The sequence below is a fragment of the Rhinatrema bivittatum genome, chromosome 1, assembly GCF_901001135.1.
Source record: "Rhinatrema bivittatum chromosome 1, aRhiBiv1.1, whole genome shotgun sequence".
Taxonomy (NCBI): domain Eukaryota; kingdom Metazoa; phylum Chordata; class Amphibia; order Gymnophiona; family Rhinatrematidae; genus Rhinatrema; species Rhinatrema bivittatum.
In genome coordinates this window covers 751,017,131-751,037,239 of record NC_042615.1, presented here as the reverse complement: position 1 = coordinate 751,037,239, position 20,109 = coordinate 751,017,131, and the positions used below count along the sequence as shown (strand labels likewise).

General features: G+C 46.7%; 1 protein-coding gene across 5 annotated transcripts in view; it reads right to left on the bottom strand.

Moving 5' to 3' along the window:
* Positions 1-20,109, bottom strand: part of CPLANE1 (ciliogenesis and planar polarity effector 1) — a 453,269-nt gene that overhangs the window by 42,421 nt on the left and 390,739 nt on the right. For all 5 annotated transcript variants that reach the window (XM_029578626.1, XM_029578651.1, XM_029578642.1 and 2 more), the window contains one exon: positions 14,288-14,352. In XM_029578626.1, the coding sequence (XP_029434486.1) occupies positions 14,288-14,352 (65 nt within the window). The remainder of the gene's footprint in view (positions 1-14,287; positions 14,353-20,109) is intronic.

Below are 20,109 nucleotides of genomic sequence, written 5' to 3'. Positions count from 1 at the left end.
AATCAAACAACTACAGTTAGAACATCAGCAGGGAATACAAAGAAGATGGAAATACAACGTGGAATAACACAAGGATGCATACTCTACCCACTTTTATTCAGCTTATATGGTGGGTTTTTAATTTCAGAAGTATTGGAAGAATATGAAGGCATAAACATCATTGGCATGAATTTAATGAATATTTTAAATTCTGATGATACAGTACTACTGATTTCTAAGAAGACCTTAAAGGAGATGAATGAGTCTATGGTCTATGAAATCAAGGTAATCAGCCAAAAGAATACCCAATAGAAATATTTTCTGGTAAAGTATGGTTTCCCTGCTTAGTACTATAAAATGTTACTAAATGAAATAGCCCTGATATTAATCAGGGTAGTCTACTACTCAACCCTCTCCTAAAGACACACCTTACCAGTCGGGTTTTCAGGATTGCATAATAATGAATATGCATGAGATAGATTTGCACTCCCAGGGTCTCCAATGTTTGCAAATTTATCTCATGTATATTTGTTATGGATATCCTGAAAACCTGACAGGTTAGTGTGCCTCCAGGAGAGGTTTGGGAAACACTGACACTGACACTGTACACTAAATAAAAATAAACTGCCATACCCTATGCACAAAGCTCAAATAAGAGTGATATACAAACCCGAAGAATATTGTAAAAATAAAGAGTAATATCACAAATAAACTGTGTCTCCAAAATCTCAGCAGAAAGAACAGAGATGACTATTCCTGTAGGAGCTCATAATCCTGCCTAGCAACAGACAATCACCAGCATCCGGCCACACATCCTGTAACAGACCTCCAGCAGCACCTGGCCGGAAACCCCTGTTTAACGGAGCCCGCTTTGGAACGCACTGAAACGCACTGCCATTTTGTGTGATTTTTAATCCTGTACTGTATTAACGAGAAGCTTGCTGCTATGAAATGCCTGCCTTAAGTTTCGTTTTTGTAACTTACAAGTTAGTTTCATTTCTGCTTTCTGACGTGTGCAAAAGCCTGACTGTAAGCAACGCCTACTTATCAGTATTAATGTATAAAAGCCAGCTCCCCAGGGGGAGTGTCATGCAGATACTTAGAGCACTTGTATCGTCTGCATCTTTGCTAGCAAATAAAGTCTATCTTTTATGGACCAGTTGACTGGGGTCTCTTTTCTAACGGTAACATTTGGCGAGCCAGCCAGGAGTCCCTGGGGACAACGCTATATTTAGCCCCCAAACGGTCCTGGAGATTTTGTGGCGGAGTGATCCCCCAGACTTGCCTGGTGAGTGGCCACCGCTGAGTTCAGTGAGCAGGTTTCTGTGGGGACCATTCCACGGAGATCCTCTGAGACCCTTGTGAGTGGTGGTCCGAGAAGACGACTTTCCTGATGACCTGGGAATCCAGAAGCCTGCAGGCGAGTATTGGGAACTTAGTCCGATCCCATAACGGATCGAAGGGAGCCCTGATCAAGCTCCGCTGCATGGCCAAGTAGGAACTAGGTTCCGAACCCCCATAGCAGCCCCGGGAGGTACGGGTTTCCTGTTGTGTGCAAGAGAGTGAATGGCCTCGCAGTTCTAAGCCGGGAGACCGCGTCTTAGTCGGGGCGATTGTGATCCTACTGTGTCTGGTGGATAAGGACCCCTTACCTATCCGTCTTTCCTTCCCTCTCTCTGTCTGTCTTCTATCCTGAGAGATAGGATGGGCGGGAAGCAGTCAACTCCTTTAGACCTGATGGTGGAACACTTTAGCGAAGTGTTCGACAAACATAAATGCACGAAGTCAGGAATGATACAGCGATGTGCATATCGGTGGCCCGGTCTGGGGCAGACCGTAGGCTGGCCAGCGGAAGGAACCTTCGACTTCCAGACCGCCGCTAAAGTTCAGAATATAGTAATAGTCGAAGGAAATCCAGGTTGCCCCGAAGATATACCCTACATAGTTGCATGGATCGCAGTCATTCTCGATCCCCCGTCGTGGGCTAAAGCCTTGGTGGAGGGAGCCGCCTTAACAATGGTGGCTCACATCAAGAAGTCGAAAGGCCGGAAGTCCACAAACCGGAAGAGAAGCGAGCAGTCGGCCATCTTGGCCATCGAAGAGAAGTCCCCCAACCGGAAGAGGAGCGGGAAGTCGGCCATCTTGACCCACGGAGAAGAGTGCGACAGAGTACGACCAACCGCATCCACCCCCCTCCTCACTTCTGAAAAGAAGCCTGTTTACCCCGACGAAGTAGAGGAACTGCTGCCACCTCCATATGTCCCTCTCTACCCACCTGTACCCCTGCCAATGTCCACAACTCCACCTGCATCGGTAATAGTGTCACCGTCTAGTCAAACCGCGGGCAACATACCTCTCAGTCAACCTGCCTAGTCTGCGAGGTCCGACCTAGAAGACATCAGCCATCAGGACCTGTCCCCCGGGGCACGAGTGTCACCATCCAGAACTTCCTCTGAGGTAGCCGCTCCACTTTCTTCACCAATTTATACCTACACCCGCAATCACATACAACACCCAGAAGTCTCACCTGGACCCAGCCAGTACAGAGGCCATCAGTATCAGGAGTTCGCGGTGAGACAAGTCCAACCCATCCATCAGATGCCCATTCGGCAAACCGCCACATTGGTTCCAAGGATCCCTACTCAGGGAGACAACCGCGAACACCAAACTGTCATTGGCTACACTTACATTCCATTCTCTTCAGCGGACATGGTAAACTGGCAAACGCACGGGCCTAAATATTCTGAAAAGCCGGAACAGATGATCGATTTCCTTGAAGGTATCTTCCTTGCACATAATCCGAACTGGTTGGATATTCGCCAACTTGCGGGTTTCCTCCTTACAACGGAAGAACGGAGACAAGTCCAGGAAAATTTGGAGACCGCTGCCCGGGGAACACTTCCCGGAGGACGAGACGAGGCAGCCTGGTTAGAGGAACAAGCGCCCACACGGCCCCCCAACTGGGATCACAATACAGATGACGGCAGGGCATCCATCGCCCGCTACCAACGAGCCTTTCTGGACGCATTAAAGAAAGGAAAACGTAAGGTCATGAACATGAGTAAGATCCAGGATGTGGTACAGAGAAGGGAAGAAACCCCTGGTGAGTTCCTTGAACGCCTTATGGAATCATACCGAAAACATAGTCCCTTTGACCCGGAAGAACAGGCTAACCAGCCCATGATAGTGATGAGTTTTGTTAGTCAGTCATACCCCGATATCCGCCGGAAGCTCCAGAAGACAGAAGGCTTCGAGGGAATGAACAACAGTCAACTGAAGGCAATAGCTGACAGGGTATTCGGGAACCGAGAAGAGGAAGAAAAGAAAGAGGATAAGCGAGAGACGGGGCGCCGAATGAAGGAAAGTGTCAGCCTCCTTGCCGCTGCACTGGAAGGAACACAACTCAGTCAAAGGGACCACCGACAACAACCCGGTGGGATCAGAGGAAGGGGTAGATCACCCAGAGGATCCCGGCCCCCTCTGGGACAGAACCAGTGTGCATATTGTAAGAAAGAAGGACACTGGAAGTCCGAGTGTCCAGAGAAACAGCAGCGGATTAGGAATGAACACGGACCACGGCAGGATAGACCCTGGAATCCTGAGTGGGAAATGAATTTGGACGAGATGTCCAGGGATGATGGGGGACGGGATTTATGACTGGATCGAGAGGGTAATCTTCCCACTGACCCTCTGGTGGAAATCTGCGTGGGAAGCAAAAAATTCAAAGGATTACTGGATTCTGGAGCACAACGATCGGTGATGACTACAGCCATCACAACCCCCACATCCAGAAGCATCTCCATTGTTGGAGCCTCAGGAAAACCCTTGGCAGCACCATACTCCAAAACCGGCAAATCCGCATTGGGGGACAGCTGGTGTCCCACCAATTCTTATACGTTCCAGGATGCCCAGTGCCACTGATTGGCCGAGACCGTCTGTGTAAACTACAGGCAACTCTGCAATTCGAACCTTCCGGCAAGGTTACAGCTTCCTTTGCAAACACGCCTGTATCCTTAATCTGCCCAATTCAAAAAGAGTGGAGGCTCCACCTCCCACTTGTCGCCGGGCCTGTAGGTCACCGGTATGAAAAGGAAATGCCCCTCAACAAGGAATGGAGAGAATTGATGAATAGCATGCCTAAAGTCTGGGCCGAAAATAACCCTGGGGGCGTGGCCACTGATGCAGTCCCCTTGTGGATCGAAATGAAATCTGATGCCCAAGTTGTAAATCAACCTCAGTACCCCATTCCGTATCTGGCTAGACAAGCCATACAGACCCATCTTAAAAGGCTTCTCAAATTAGGTATCCTCAGACAGATCCGGTCAGCTTGGAACACACCTCTGCTGCCAGTCAAAAAGCCCGGCACCAGTGACTACCGGCCCGTGCAAGACTTAAGGAAAGTGAACAATCAGGTGGCAGATCTGGTAGCGCTGGTGCCAAACCCGTATTCAATCCTGGCTCAAGTTTCCTCCAGCTCCAAGTGGTACAGTGTTATTGATCTCAAGGATGCTTTTTCCTCGGTTCCAGTAGCGGAGACATGCCAGAAAATCTTTGCCTTTACCTGGGAGGATGCCCAGACCGGAGAAAAGCAACAGTATACCTGGACTCGCTTACCCCAAGGGTTTAAGAACTCGCCCACTCTGTTCGGAGAACAACTGGCCAGGGACCTGAAGATGTACCAGGTCGACCATGGACCCGTTGTGCAATATGTGGATGACCTCCTGATTTTTAGGGAAACATACCATGAATGTGCGGTATCGACCCTGTAACTACTGAAGACGCTTTACCTGAAGGGGTATCATGCGAGCAAGAAGAAAGCACAAATCTGCGAAGTGGAAGTCGAATATCTGGGTTTCCGTCTCAGGGAAGGCACTCGCCGACTAGGAGTCTCCCGCACCAGTGCTATAAGAGATCAACCTGTACCCACCTGTAAAAAGGATCTCCGTGCATTTCTAGGAGCTGCAGGATATTGCCGAATCTGGATTGCTAACTTCGCTCTCATTGTGCAACCGCTGTATGACAAGTTGCGAGGCCCAGAGGCAGAATCCCAGCCCTTTGACTGGGACCCACAGGAACTAAGGCATCTGAACCAATTGAAGGAGGCCCTGTCCTCCTTCAATTGTGACATCAGGTCACAATTTTGTGACATCAGGTAGGCCTTGGGCCTACCTGATGTCACAAAACCATTTCACTTGTTCGTGGATGAAAAGAAAGGCTTGGCAATTGGGGTACTGACGCAAACTTTCGGGTCATGGGAACGACCCGTTGCATATCTGTCAAAAGGAATGGACATTGTTGCCAAGGGATGGCCCGGCTGCCTCCGAAGCATTGCTTCCATATGCTTACTGATACCTGAAGCTGTCAAATTAACATTCGGCCAACCCTTACAGATAACCACTCCCCATACCATCAGGGGACTGCTTGAAACTCATGGGCCGAAATGGATGACCAACTCACGTCTTGTCAAGTATCAGGCCCTGCTCTGTGAAACGCCTGAAATTCAGATACAGGACAGCAGTAACCTGAACCCTCATGCCAGCACCGGAGCCAGTCGTCCATGACTGCGAAGAAGTCATGGCCACCATTCACTGACATTATTCACCTACGGCAGCAGCCAGATAACCCAAGGCATAAGATCCGCCGGATATGCAGTAGTATCTGAAGATGAAGTCATTGAGGCCCAGCCCCTTCCGGGGACTTCTGCTCAACGAGCTGAACTAATCGCCCTCACCCGAGCTCTACAGCTGACCGAGGGAAAGACTGTCAATATCTATACAGACTCTAAGTATGCCTTCCTCACAATTCAAGTTCATGGAGCACTGTACAAAGAACGGGGTTTTCTGACTGCAGAAGGCAAACAGATAGCTAATGCAGAGGAAGTGTGCAAGTTGTTGGATGCAGTATGGTTACCCCGTAAGGTTGCCGTTATGCACTGCAAAGCACATACCAGGAAATCGGATCTCAACCACAGAGCAGATGAAGCTGCAAAAAGGGCGGCCCAGGAACCTTTTCAGACTTCTTCACCTCTCTGTCCACTCCTCCAGTTTCCAACTGAGACTCCCATTTATGCATCTGAAGAGACCGACAGGGCCCATAATGAGGGCCTTCACCAGCAGAATGGGTGGTGGCTCTTACAGGACGGCCGAGTTTGGATACCCGAGAGTCTTGCATGGACGATCGTTAAGGGAGCACACGACCATACCCACCTCGGTCGCGACTCTCTGGCTAAACTGCTGGACAAAACCTACTATATTAATCGTATTACGCATTGGACAAAACATGCAGCTAACAGATGTATCACATGTGCCCGGAATAACCCCCGGTCCAGGCCAGGTCCGGCCCCAGGACACATCCTCCGGGGAACAAGTCCTTTCCAAGTCTGCCAAATCGATTTCACTCACATGCCTCCGTCCAAAGGATACAAGGCCATGTTAGTAACCGTCTGCACATACACCAGCTGGGTCGAGGCTATCCCTACCCGAACAGAGACAGCCAAGGAAGTCACCACCCTACTCTTGTACCAGATAATCCCTCGCTACGATCTTCCCAGACAAATCAACTCAGACAATGGACCCGCCTTCACCAGCAAAGTCACCCAACAACTGAGCAAGGCCATAGGCCTCGATTGGCATCTGCACTGTACCTGGAGGCCACAAAGTAGCGGATCTGTTGAATGGGCCAATAGATCCCTAAAAAGTCAACTAGCCAAACTATGTCAGGAAACTAAGTCCAAATGGCCTGATGCTCTACCTCTGGCCCTTCTGCACATCAGGTGTACCCCCAGAAAATCCGGTCTTACCCCTTACGAAATGATGTATGCCCGGCCACCGCCACTTCCGTCATTTCCTGACTCCCTGCACCTCCAAGGGGAAATCTCCCTCAGCAAACAACTCAAGGGACTTCACGAGACAGTCTCAGCAATCCGTATACATGCCTGCGAAAATGAGCCCCTGATTCTGACCACTCCAACTCATACGTTCCAGGTCGATGACTTTGTCTGGGTGAAGGAGTGGGACAACTCTGACTGTCTTCAGCCTCACTGGAAGGGGCCCTTCACTATATTATTAACCACTCCGACTGCAGTGAAAGTAACTGGCAACCCTTCTTGGATCCACTGGACCCGTGTTAAGCCTGCCTCCCCGACCCCGCAGTGCCAAGTCACCCGCAACAGTGACTTGAAAATGACCCTTCGCCGAAATCGGCGGAAACCCCCCGATCCAGCTGATACCTTTTCCACTGCCATCTGTGCCCTCTTTGGGTTGGGGAGGCCAATTAGGGGTTGTCATGCGACTGTCTAGCGCCACTACTGTTTTCACCCTTACCCTATTTTTATCTCTCTCACCATGCAGGCGTTATCCCGCATGCCGACCTCATCTGATATTCCTTGGAAGTGGTGTTTTTGTGCTCTCGCCTTCACCTGTTTGGCAATCATTTGTCCATCTGACCACCCCTGGAAATGGTGTATTTGCGCACTATTCATCACCAGCTCAGCTCTTCTATGGATCGCCTTGACCATCCTCAGTTTGATAGATACCATCTCCTGAACGCCATGGTACTCCTGTTCTCCATCCAAGTCATTCCCAAGTGTCACAGCGCCGACCTGAGTCCAAACTGTTCCGAGTGCATTAAACATGTGCGGGTTACCACTCCGGGAGGGTATAACCTCACGTCCACTATCATCCACCAGACCCTTCCTCCTGACAAATGTAACCCCTTACCGTCATGCGCAGTGAACACTACTCAAGGCCTCCAGTCCTGCTCCCATTGTCTTCAGGCCAACCTAACCATTTGTCATTCACCAGCTAGCCCTCGGTATCTAAATGTAACTTTGTATGTTGGGCTCCCAAGGTTTCCAACGATGCGCACAAATATCCCTACGGGGGGAGCGCGCCTGTACTATGTCAATTCCACCAGAGTCCCACACCTCGGTGACCGCCCCAGTTCCGCCCAATTGAGTTTCGACGTCTGCTCTGCTATGGACCTCCACCCACGCTCTCATGACGACTGCGGGTCCAACTTGTGGCGACAGGCATATCGCCAAAACCACAAATGGCTCTGCTGGCCTTTACACCCCCCTACACGTGGCGACTGGATGTGCCCAGAGTGGTTCCCCTGCACAGGCGGCCAAGATTGGGACGGAGTCTGTGATTATACTGGAGGCGGCTATCCAGGGTGCCAGGGTCTCACTGATTGCCGACGCCTGGATGGAAATAGGGTCTCCATCACCTGGTTCACCCGGGACGGTTCCTCTCCCAAAGCCAAAATGCCCTTCTGTGGAGAAGGAACCACCTGGGAGGGCACATGGATCCTTGGCATAGATGGCACAGGACTAGACCCGATGACATATATCACCATTCGCCAGACCCTGGAACCACACGGCCCAATTCAATACACCACATCCGTGGTAGGATATCAATCCTTTTTTGACGAAGTGTCCTGGGTTACTGAGGACCTCCAACCACATACCATACCATATCAAGCTAGAAATATGTTTCTGAACTTAGCGGAAAACATCGCTATCGCCTTGGGAGCAAACAACTGTTTTGTACGTGGGGGTACAAACATGGGAGAACGATGGCCCTGGGAGGCGAAAGAAGTCTTCCAGTCTAACTGGGACGCTTTGTACCCTTCCAATATTAGCTACACCAGAACGACCAAACCCTATGAATGGGCCCTTCAGGCAGACGTAATCGGCACCAATTGCCTGTCCCGTGCACCCTCCCGCCTGTATGTCATTCCTGTAGGGGACTCACCGTGCACAGGCGTACTCACTGTTTCTCAGGATGGATCTTCCTGGTGGCAGACAGATAACCATCCGGCTCCATCCCCTCAGTGGACTGAGCCCCACCTGAATCGCACCTGGGATTCGGCTGCTGATATCTCTACACGATTCACTGCCCCAGACGGGTACTACTTCGTTTGTGGGCAGCGGGCCTATGAACGCCTGCCATATCGTTGGTACGGCACTTGCTTCTTGGCCACCATACGCCCCAGTTTCTTTCTCCTTCCCTTGACCGCAGGCAAAACCCTGGGGGATCCCGGTCTATATTTCCTTGAGAACCGATGACACCAGTTGGCGCCGGCAAGACGCTCAGGTTCCCATAGGGGACTGGTCTGATAAAGATTGGCCCCCTGAGCGTATCGTGCAGTACTACGGCCCAGCCACCTGGGCCGAGGACGGTTCATATGGCTACCGGACCCCGATTTACATGCTTAACCGCATTATCCGCTTGCAGGCTGTGCTTGAGCTACTCACCAACGATTCGGCGCTGGCCCTAACTATTTTGGCTAAACAAAATACTAAACTCATTACTGCTGTATATCAGAACCGACTTGCCCTTGATTACCTCCTAGCCCAAGAAGGAGGTGTCTGCGGGAAATTTAACCTGTCTAATTGTTGCTTACAGATTGATGACCAGAGTCACGTTATCCAGGAAATCACCGATCGGATGGTCCGCCTGGCACATGTTCCTGTTCAGACCTGGACAGGTTCGCTCGACTGGGGATCACTCTCCTCTTGGTTTTCATCCCTCCCTGGTTTGAAGTGCTTTCTGTTTCCCCTTCTCCTGTTTCTTGTTTCCTGTCATATAATCCCACTGTGCCTTCCTCTATTACTTAGGTACCTTCACTCCATGATGGAAGCCATTGCTGACCGCCGTACTGCCACCCATCTGATGTCTCTCTCTATGTACGCTCCGGTTCCCACTGCTCCTCCTCCCGACACAGACGAGGACGATCTTGTCTGAATATCCTTGACGCCTACCAACGGTCAATGTTCCGTCTGGGGATAGTCCGGCTACAAAGGGGAGGGAATCTCATTAGGAGCCCCTCGTCTCAAACCGGTGAAGAAACCAACGACCTGGACGGGACTTTAGGACTGACGGTTGGTGCCAGTTAGCTAATGCTTATTTTCTTGCCTTTCAGATTCTACCTCGTGTGCTGATACTTGCGCCTTCTGTGGGAAGTTGAAGTATCAAAGGGGGGATTGTAGGAGCTCATAATCCTGCCTAGCAACAGACAATCACCAGCATCCGGCCACACATCCTGTAACAGACCTCCAGCAGCAACCTGGCCGGAAACCCCTGTTTAACGGAGCCCGCTTTGGAATGCACTGAAACGCACTGCCATTTTGTGTGATTTTTAATCCTGTACTGTATTAACGAGAAGCTTGCTGCTATGAAATGCCTGCCTTAAGTTTCGTTTTTGTAACTTACAAGTTAGTTTCATTTCTGCTTTCTGACGTGTGCAATAGCCTGACTGTAAGCAACGTCTACTTATCAGTATTAATGTATAAAAGCCAGCTCCCCAGGGGGATTGTCATGCAGATACTTAGAGCACTTGTCTCGTCTGCATCTTTGCTAGCAAATAAAGTCTATCTTTTACGGACCAGTTGTCTGGGGTCTCTTTTCTGACGGTAACATTCCTAACCTAATCAACCATGATAAAGCAGATTTCATTCTAGGCAGACAATCAACATATATTCTGGGATAGGCATGACCAATTTATCAGTAATTCATGCCTTTACTGTTCTTTAAAGAATTAGGATATTACAGTTTTTAAGTATTAAAAGATTGTTCTTATTTTGTAATGCTTTATCAATATTATTGCACTATATATGAAAAAGTTTACAGTATCTGAAGTAATTCTTTGAAAAAATTAAGTTTTAAGGAAATCCCATAATAATTAGATTTGATATGAAGAGGGTTTAAGTACTGATATAGCATACAAAGTATATTCCTTACTGCCAGCATGTAAAGTATATTGTCTTATGTTATGTATATGTTTTAATATCATTTAATTTTGTTTTATATTAATTGATTTAATGTTTATGACTGTAGTTTTGTAAACTACTTATAATGTTAGATAAGTGGTATATACTTTTTTAAAATAAATAAATAGCAGAAGAGTTTTTGTTATTGAAGAAAATCTAGTGTCCCCACAATAAACATAGCTGCTCAGTGTTCCCACAACCAATGCAGAGTTGTAATATTATATTACTTAATGAAGATGCAGACTCACCTGTAAACTCAGGTGCCCTCATCTCTGCATTCCATCATCAGAGGAAAGTCTTAGCACTTTTACTCTAAAGGGAATATTGTGTGGTCTGATTTCATTCCTGCCATACCTAATGATTGACTTCCAGGCCTAAAAAATGTACATTTAACAGAGAGACTAGTGATGTTCATCTAACCTCTCCAGTTGGCACATCTCATCTTGGGATCTCTGTTCATCTTAATGCAGAAAAAAACTTGAACTCAAGTCTCTTCCAGCTTCAAAGAATGTGACAAACACCTCTGATGAACCATATGCAGACATTAGGAATTAGGACACTGAATGGGCATGTGAATAAAAGTTTTTCATAAAGACAAGATTAATTGAAGGGACAATTTCAGTCTGGTGCATTCTCCAAGGTACTGAGCTCATAGGTCCTTCAGGTTTAACTGCACTAAAAGTACAGTCTAGAAAGCATTGTCAAGTCCTCTGCTGGTGATCATACATGGAAACTATGCTTGTGGAAAAATCCACCAAAACACAATTTGCCTTGATCCAGGGTTTTCTTGAAGTTTATTATTTGATTTCTAGTGTTGTAGCTAAGGCATATATCCCTTAAAATTCCTTAAGGGAAAAATGACTTGCTTCAGAAAATCGAAGGCAATTTTTGGCTCAGTACATTCAGATTCCCTTGATTGGATCTGCTCATTGACGTTTGTCCTATTGCATTTGCAGTTGAATCTTGATGATTTGGGCATACAGCAATACATTTTTGCTTGAACCCCTTTTTGCATAACACTTACGGTGGTTTATTTTATAGGATCTAACTTCCAGCCAACAGGAATTTCTAAATCCTAACTCACACCCTAATTTCAGAGTCTGATATAGGTTGCTGGGGTTCACAGCTATCATGTATGAAAGAATGCTCTTAGCTCTGGCCAAAGTGAGGTCGGATCGTTTAAGCCATATAAAAGACAGCAATTTATATTGTTTTATTCATGCTCAACCTGTTGGGTGGTTGTGCGTTAAAACTCTTCTACTTCGTCTTTTGCTTTGGGGAATTGTTAGCATTTTCATTTATATATTTCAGTTATTGCTCTAAAATATATATTGGGCAAATTGCATTTTTGGTGCCTTCTAATCTATTCAGTGAGTGCACAATTCCTTCCCTTTTGACCCTCTTCTGATTGCAGAAGTCCATCTGCACTTAGAAGAGGGTCAAAATGGCAGACAGTCTTAGCTTGGCAATCTCCACCTGTGTGAATTCTGTGTAAGGCTGCTTGTTATTAGACAAAGTGAAATTGCTTACCTGTAATTGTGGTTCTCTAATAAAAGCAGTCCATTGGTTTACCCAATCCATCTCTTTCTCTCCTTGTGGAGTTGCACTTAATTTTGTTTTTGAGCTTTGCAAAAGGGGTGAGTGGCAGCTGGTAGTGTGGTTCAAAAGTATCAAGTTTGGGAAATTGCTTTGACTAGTACCATTGGGTGATGTCACCCATCAGCGTGAATCATTTAGCTGCTAGTACAGAATTCCTACAGGAAAAAGCAATTTACTCTATAGATCCAGGCTACCTCTCCTGTCTTTTCTCCCCCTATATCCCTCCTCATGATATGATATGATACAGACCTGAAAGGTTTCAATGATGCACAAACTTCAAATCTTTTCCATTGGAAAAAAAATCAGTAGAACTAGGGGTCACAAAATAAAACTCCAGGGGAGGACTCAGAACCAACACCAGAAAATATTTTTTCACAGAGAGGGTGGTGGATGCCTGGAGGAGGTGGTGAAGATGAAAGCAGTCAAAGAATTCAAAGGGGCATGGAATAATCACTGTGGATCCCTAAAGGCTGGAGGATGGAAATGAAGAAAAGGGTGTATAGAGGTAACTTGCTGGTATGGTGGTTACTACACTTAACCAATAAGCCTTGATACTTTTGATGCAACTGTAACATTGCTCTCCACTTCAACGGCAAGGGGAAAAGGAGAGTTGGATTCAGACAACAACCAATGAGGGCCTGGACTTTTAAGGTCTGGGGAGCTGATAAGCATGGGGGTAACTTGCAAGGAGCAGCAATTACTACCCTTAACAGAAGGCAAGGGATTATTTGCCTTAACCAATAAGCCTTGATGCTTATGACGCAACTACATTATCACTCTCCGCTTTGATGGTGGTGAGGATGGGGTGGGGTGGGTAGAAGAGGAATTGGATTCAAATGACCACCAACACAGGCTCTGACTTTTACAGTCTGGGGTACTGATACGCAGTCATAAGTGACTGCTTCTAAGGCCAAGTCCATAAGCAAAACATATCAGCATTGCCTGAATTTTCAAGAAGGCTTATTGAATAACTTAATGGAGTGGCAGTTGCTATCCTTAACAGAAACATGGACTAACCTGCACGTCATGGTAGATACTACCATAAGAAACTTGTTGGTCAGACTGGATGACCCATTTGGTCCTTTTCTGTTGTCATTACTATGTTACTCATTAACTTCTGTTCATTGCGTAAGCTGCTCTTATTTGTGCCATTTTCCTCCACTGCTAATTCCAGATCAGTGCTTTCTGTCTTGCAGCACATGTGCCTGAGATGGCCTTCCTCAGTGGGTCGTCTTGTTCCCTCTTTAGTTGTACTGAAGTTCAACTTAAAAACCTACCTCTTGAGATTGCCTGGAACTCCAAAAACCCTGACTCCTGCTGATCTTCATCGTGTCAGACTAAGCATGTTTTACAGTAATAGGTGATAACTAGAAGGTTAATTGTCTTTTTGTGTCTTTTAGCTAGATTGTAAACTCCATGGAGCAGGAAATGTCTCTTATATATATATCTGTACAATGCTGTGTATGCCTAGCAGTGCTACAGAAATGTTAAGCAGGAGCAGTAGACTTGAGCGGCAACTGGCAGTATTGCCTGGTAATCAGTTCAAAAGTTTCAAGTTATGAAAACTGTCAGCTTGGGAAGATGCATTGATCCAAGCCATTGGATGGCATTGTCCATCTATCTGTGTGAATCCATTGAGGTCGCTTGTAGCTAAAAAATTCAGTGAAATCTGTCTATTATTTAGTAAACGTCGCATCAAAGTACTTTCAATCACAGTTCAAAAGGTTAAACTTTGTTTATAAAAGGCAGAACTCAATGAAAAGGACTCTTTCAAAAGCTAGAAATAATTTCTGAGCCAAAGTGCAATATGTCTGAAGATCTCAGACACAATTACTGAAAGAAAAACAGTAGTTAGGAAGAAAAACTTGTATTTACAGACACACGTGAGATGTAAGCATAGATTCAGAACAGCATTACTAGACTGAGGTAATAACTTACTTATTTTTCTCCTCTTTCATTTTCTGGCTCTGTTTGATTTCCTTTGATGTGGGATGATACTGTTGCTGTGAAAGATAAATAATAAGCATTTACCCAAACAAAGGAAATTTAAGAGTTAGGAGGTGTAGAATAGGGTCAAGATAATAAGAAGATGTGAAGGTTTGTACCTGCTGAAGAAATATCTAGGCTGACATTAAGAGAAAACTGAGAAAGGATTAAGCTATCCTGTCAATCAAATGACTAAAATTCAGTATGTAATCTATTTTACCACAGTATAATTTACAAGTTTTGCATTATTCATAACTTAGGAGTCTTTAACTGACCAGTAAATATGGCCATTGATACTTGATGGCTAAAAGAGCTGTTGCAATCTCCACTGTGCCTTAGTGTCTCTATTCTCCTTCCCTCCAATATACAATACATCACATTTCTACATATCTGATGATAATTATTTTATTTTATTTAGATTTAGCTCACATCTTTCCACTGGTAGTTAACAATAGACAGATAGGTAAGAGCAATGTTATAACTGCGTACACTCAAGACTTGGTGGACTGAGAGTACATTTTTTTTTTATAAAACATCTGATATTCTCTCTACAAAGGCCCAGCTGATCTTTGTTTTCTAAAGAGTTTTGGCAGTGCACTGCCCTCAGATCCTTTCAGAATTCAGTTACTGAATTCACTACATCCAGACCTACATACTATTTATATATTTAACTATGAAGGTTCGTGACACGGCATGTGGAAACTGGCTGGTTACTAAGATGCTGTGACCTCTTGGAACAGGTGATGAATTGCATATGCGCTTGCTCAAAAAAATCTCTCTTGTATTTACAAGTGTTTATTAACCAAACCTGCAGCTCTTGAAACTCCTAGAATCATATTCAAAAGTGGAATTTGGAGGTACAACTCAGTGTGACTTCTAATGACTGATAACGAATATGGCATGTGGTATATATGCTATAAGAAGAGGGAATTAATGTTTACATCTCTTCATTGCATCTATAGATGTTTGCTTTTATAAATTTAGTGGACCGCATCCTCTGTGTTGGCAGGGATTAGGTCAGCTGGGCTCATGTATTTGCACATAATGGGATTATGGTTTTGTATATGATTTCTGGAAGGACATTAAGCTGAACATCATTAAAATTACTAATCACCCCTTGCTGCTAACTGTGTCTTTATATCTAGTAAGCTTTGACATACAGCAAGACTAACTATTGCTTATTTTTACAAACAAGCACCACAGCTGAAATAGCCCTGTTTATAAGACTTAATTTTATTTATTTATTTATTTAAAACTTTTACATACCGACATTCGATCGAGATATCACATCGGTTTACATGAAACAAGAACCAATAAGGCAGGGACTGCTTTAAGTCAGGGACTGCTTATTTTACATTGTAACAAGATAACTTACATTGTAACATAGTAACTTACATAATGGTTAAAGCGGTAAATATGTTAACTGATTAATATTGAAAAAAGCATAACATTTAAACTTGAAAGGATACGTGAGCTATAGAGAATAATGTTTAGAAAGGAGATTGGGAGGAAGCGTTGTAGTTAATAACCTGATAGGGATCCCTGAAAAGGGATGCGGGGGAGGGAGGGTGGAGGGGAGAGGGGAGGTAGATATATAAATAATTATGGGGAGGGTGAGATCAGGGTGGAACAGTGGAGGCAGGTTGGATTCCAGTGCAGGAGGTTGGATCCCAGTGCAGGGGTTATGTATCAGGGGGGAAGGCTTTTCTGAAGAGCCAGGTTTTGAGTTGTTTTTTGAATACTTGAGTGGAGGGTTCATTCCTAAGAAGGGGTGGGAGGGAATTCCAGAGGGTGGGGCCGGCAACTGACAAGGCTCGTCTTCGGGTGGAGGAGAGGTGCGCAGTTTTAGAGCTGGGAATGATGAGTAGGCCGGTGTCTGAGGATCTGAGGCTTCTTTGGGGGGAGTATGGGAGAATGGCGGTGTTTAGCCAGTTCATCTCGTTGTTTATTTTTTTGTGGATGAGGGTGAGGGTTTTATATTGTATTCTTTGGGCGATGGGCAGCCAGTGAAGTTCTTTTAGTGTGGGTGTGATGTGGTTACATTTTTTGATGTTCGTGATGGTCCTGGGGCTGCGTTTTGCAGTACTTGAAGAGGTTGGATGGTGGTTTCAGGTAGTCCAAGGAGTAATGCATTGCAGTAATCCAGCTTAGAAAAAATTATTGACTGTAGTACTGTTCGAAAGTCTTGTGTGTGGAGGAGGGGTTTGAGTTTTTTTAGTGTTTGCAGTTTAAAGAATCCATCTTTGATCATGTTGGAGATGTGACGCTTGAGGTTGAGTTTGTCATCGATGGTCACTCCCAGATTTCTTGTAGATGTTGTGAGTTGTGCCCCTGTGTTATTAGAGGTGATGATGCTGAGGGGGGCTGAGGTGAGCTCATTTGAGATGCGTAGGATTTCAGTCTTGCTTTAGTTGAGACATAATGATAGTTGGGATAGGAGTTGAGTAATTTCCGTGCTGAGTTGGTTCCATCTGTTTAGGGTGTCCTCGATGGATTTGTTAATGGGGAGTAAAATTTGTATGTCGTCGGCATAGACCAGGTAGGTGAGGTCCAATTTTGAGAGGAGCTTGAAGAGGGGGAGGAGGTAGATGTTGAATAGGGTGGAGGAGAGGGAGGAGCCTTGTGGGACGCCATGTGTAAGTGTTATTCGGGAGGATTCGGAAGCTTTTATCTTGATGTTGCATGATCTGTTATGGAGATATGACTCGAACCATTTGATTGTGGTGTCTCTTAGTCCGATCTCTTTGAGTCTTGAGAGGAGTGTTTTGTGATTGATGGTGTCGAAGGCGGCGGATATGTCGAGGAGTATCAGGAGGTATGATGTCCACAGTCGAGTCCTCTGAGGATGGTGTCGGTGAGGGTGAGGAGGAGAGTTTCGGTGCTAAATAGTTTCCTGAAGCCATGCTGTTGAGGTAGCAAGATGTTATGGTTTTCAAGGTGATCCGTGAGTTGATTATTGACTGTTTTTTCGAGAATCTTTGCTATAAATGGGAGGTTGGAAACTGGTCTATAGTTGGCTGGATCAGCTTTGTCGAGTTGGGGTTTTTTGAGGATGGGTTTCACTACTGCATTTTTGAGTTTGAGTTTGTCGGGGAATATTCCTTGCTCGAGTGATAGGTTGATGATGTCGGTTATAGGTTTGGTGATGATCTCGCTGATTAGTTTTAAGGTTTTGATGGGGATGGGGTCTAAGGGATGAGAGGCAGGATTGGTTCTTTTTATGATGGATTCTATTTCTGTCGAGGCCACAGGGGTGAAATGTGACCATGTTGAGTTGAGTTGGAGGTTTTCTGTTGTGTCAAGGTGGGTAGTGGGAATCTTGGCGATGATGTTGTTGACTTTGTCTTTGAAGAAGTGTGCTAGTTTTTCACTGGAGATGGAGGTGGTGTCCGTGGCTGAGTCGTTCAGAGTTGAGTTGGTTAGTTCTTTGACGTAGGAGAAGAGGGTCCTGGGGTTGAATTGGTATTCGTGTATCTTTGTTGCGTAGAAGTTTCGCTTTGCCGTGTTGAGATCCGTTGCGTATTTGTGAAGTAGTGTTCTGTATTTGTCTTTCAGTTCTGGTGTTGGGGTTTTCTCCATTTTTTTTCAGTTCGTCTTAGTGTTTGTTTTGCTTTTTTTAGTTCTTGGGTGCTACCATGGGGATTTGTGTTTAGTTGAGGTATTTATTTCTTTTCTGACTGTTGGGCATAGGGTTTTGGCTAGGTTGGCGTTGATGGAAATCCAGGAATTTGTAGCAAGTTGGCGTCGTCTTTGTTGAGGGTCTTAAGGCTTCAGGTAGTTGTTGAGCCAGGTCGTCGCTGGAGCATGGCTTGTGAATTCGATGATGTGCTTGTCAGGTTTTGTAGGGGGTACTTGAATCTGGAACTTGGCTTGAATGAGGTTGTGGTCGGACCATGGGGTTGGGGTGGCTGATGGTAGGCCTATGGTGGATATTTTGCTGTTGGAGAAGAGTAGGTCAAGGGTGTGACCAGATTTTTGGGTGGGGGTGTTAATGATTTGGGTGAATCCGATGGCTGACATGGTGGAAAGGAGGAGTTCGCATGTGGGGGAAAGAGGGATGGTATCTATGTGGAGATTGAAATCCCCTAGTATAATGGCCGGTTCCTGTAAGTTGATATGGGTGGTTATGGCTTCGATTAAGGGGAGAGGTTGTGTTGGAGGAGACCGGGGGGAGCGTAGAGGAGGAGTATTTGGAGGTTTTTGGATTTAAATAAGTTGGTCTCAAAAGGGGGTGGTAGGTTCAAAGAGTGTGATGTGAATTTATGTTTTTTGTGTGCTAAGAAGAGAAGGCCACCTCCTTTTTTTTAGGTCTGGGAATGGAGAATATGTTATAGGTGTTTCTGGGCAGTTGATTTAGAAGTACGGTGTCTGTGCTTTTCAGCCAGGATTCAGTGATGCAGAAGATGTCGGGTAGAGAATCTAGGAGCAGGTCATGTATGATGGGGATTTTTTTGGTAATGGATTGGGCGTTTATGAGGATGAGTGTGATAATGGTGATTGCAGACCAGAGGATGTTGGAGTTGATGGTGATGTTGGAGAGGCGTCTGAAAGGGCGTGCTTTTTGGGTAGAGGTGAAGTGTTGGTAGTGGTGTGGGATCTTAGGAATGTAGCGTGGTGTAGTCATTGTGGGTGATAGGGGTGGGCTAGTGCGTGTTATGTTTGTTAGGGATTTGTATAGGGGGAGGGAGGGAGGGGGTGTAGGAATTTGCGGGAGAGGCACCAGGAGCGGCACAAAGGGGCGCACTAAGGGGCAGGCCCCTTAGTCGCGCTCCTTCTGCGCGAGACGCCTGGCGCGAGACGCCGGGGGCCTGCCTACCAGTTAAGTAGGCCTTGTGGCTTCCGGGAGGACGTCGGCGTTGTGGGCGGTCCCTGGGCAGCGTTGGTGGGCCAATCGGGAGCGTGGTAGGCCGAAATGGGCGCCGGGCTCGATTTTTGCTCAGTCCCCGATGGGTCACACGCGCCGGTCGCGCTGAGCCTTGCCGTCGCCGCGGGAGCCTTGGGTCGGATGCGGCGAGAAGAAGGAACGCCGGGGGCCTGCCTACCAGTTAAGTAGGCCTTGTGGCTTCTGGGAGGACGTCGGCGTTGTGGGCAGTCCCTGGGCAGCGTTGGTGGGCCAATCGGGAGCGTGGTAGGCCGAAACGGGCGCCGGGCTCGATTTTTGCTCAGACCCCGATGGGTCACACTCGCCGGTCGCGCTGAGCCTTGCCGTCACCACGGGAGCCTCGGGTCGGGTGCGGAGAGAAGAAGGAACGCTGGGGGCCTGCCTACCAGTTAAGTAGGCCTTGTGGCTTCCGGGAGGACGTCGGCGTTGTGGGCGGTCCCTGGGCAGCGTTGGTGGGCCAATCGGGAGCGTGGTAGGCCGAAACGGGTGCTGGGCTTGATTTTTGCTCAGACCCCGATGGGTCACACGCGCCGGTCGCGCTGAGCCTTGCCGTCGCCGTGGGAGCCTCGGGTCGGGTGCGGCGAGAAGAAGGAACGCCGGGGGCCTGCCTACCAGTTAAGTAGGCCTTGTGGCTTCTGGGAGGACGTCGGCGTTGTGGGCGGTCCCTGGGCAGCGTTGGTGGGCCAATCGGGAGCGTGGTAGGCCGAAACGGGCTACACTTAAGAAAGAACTGGAATCGTATGGAACAATATGGTGTCTATATTGGACTTGGAGAGACTGGGAACGTTTGAAATATGGAAGACAGCATTGGTATAACTAATGATACTCAGATCCTCCCCCGTCAAGGACAACCTGCACCTGCTCAGTATTTATGATTCAATTTAAAGAATAT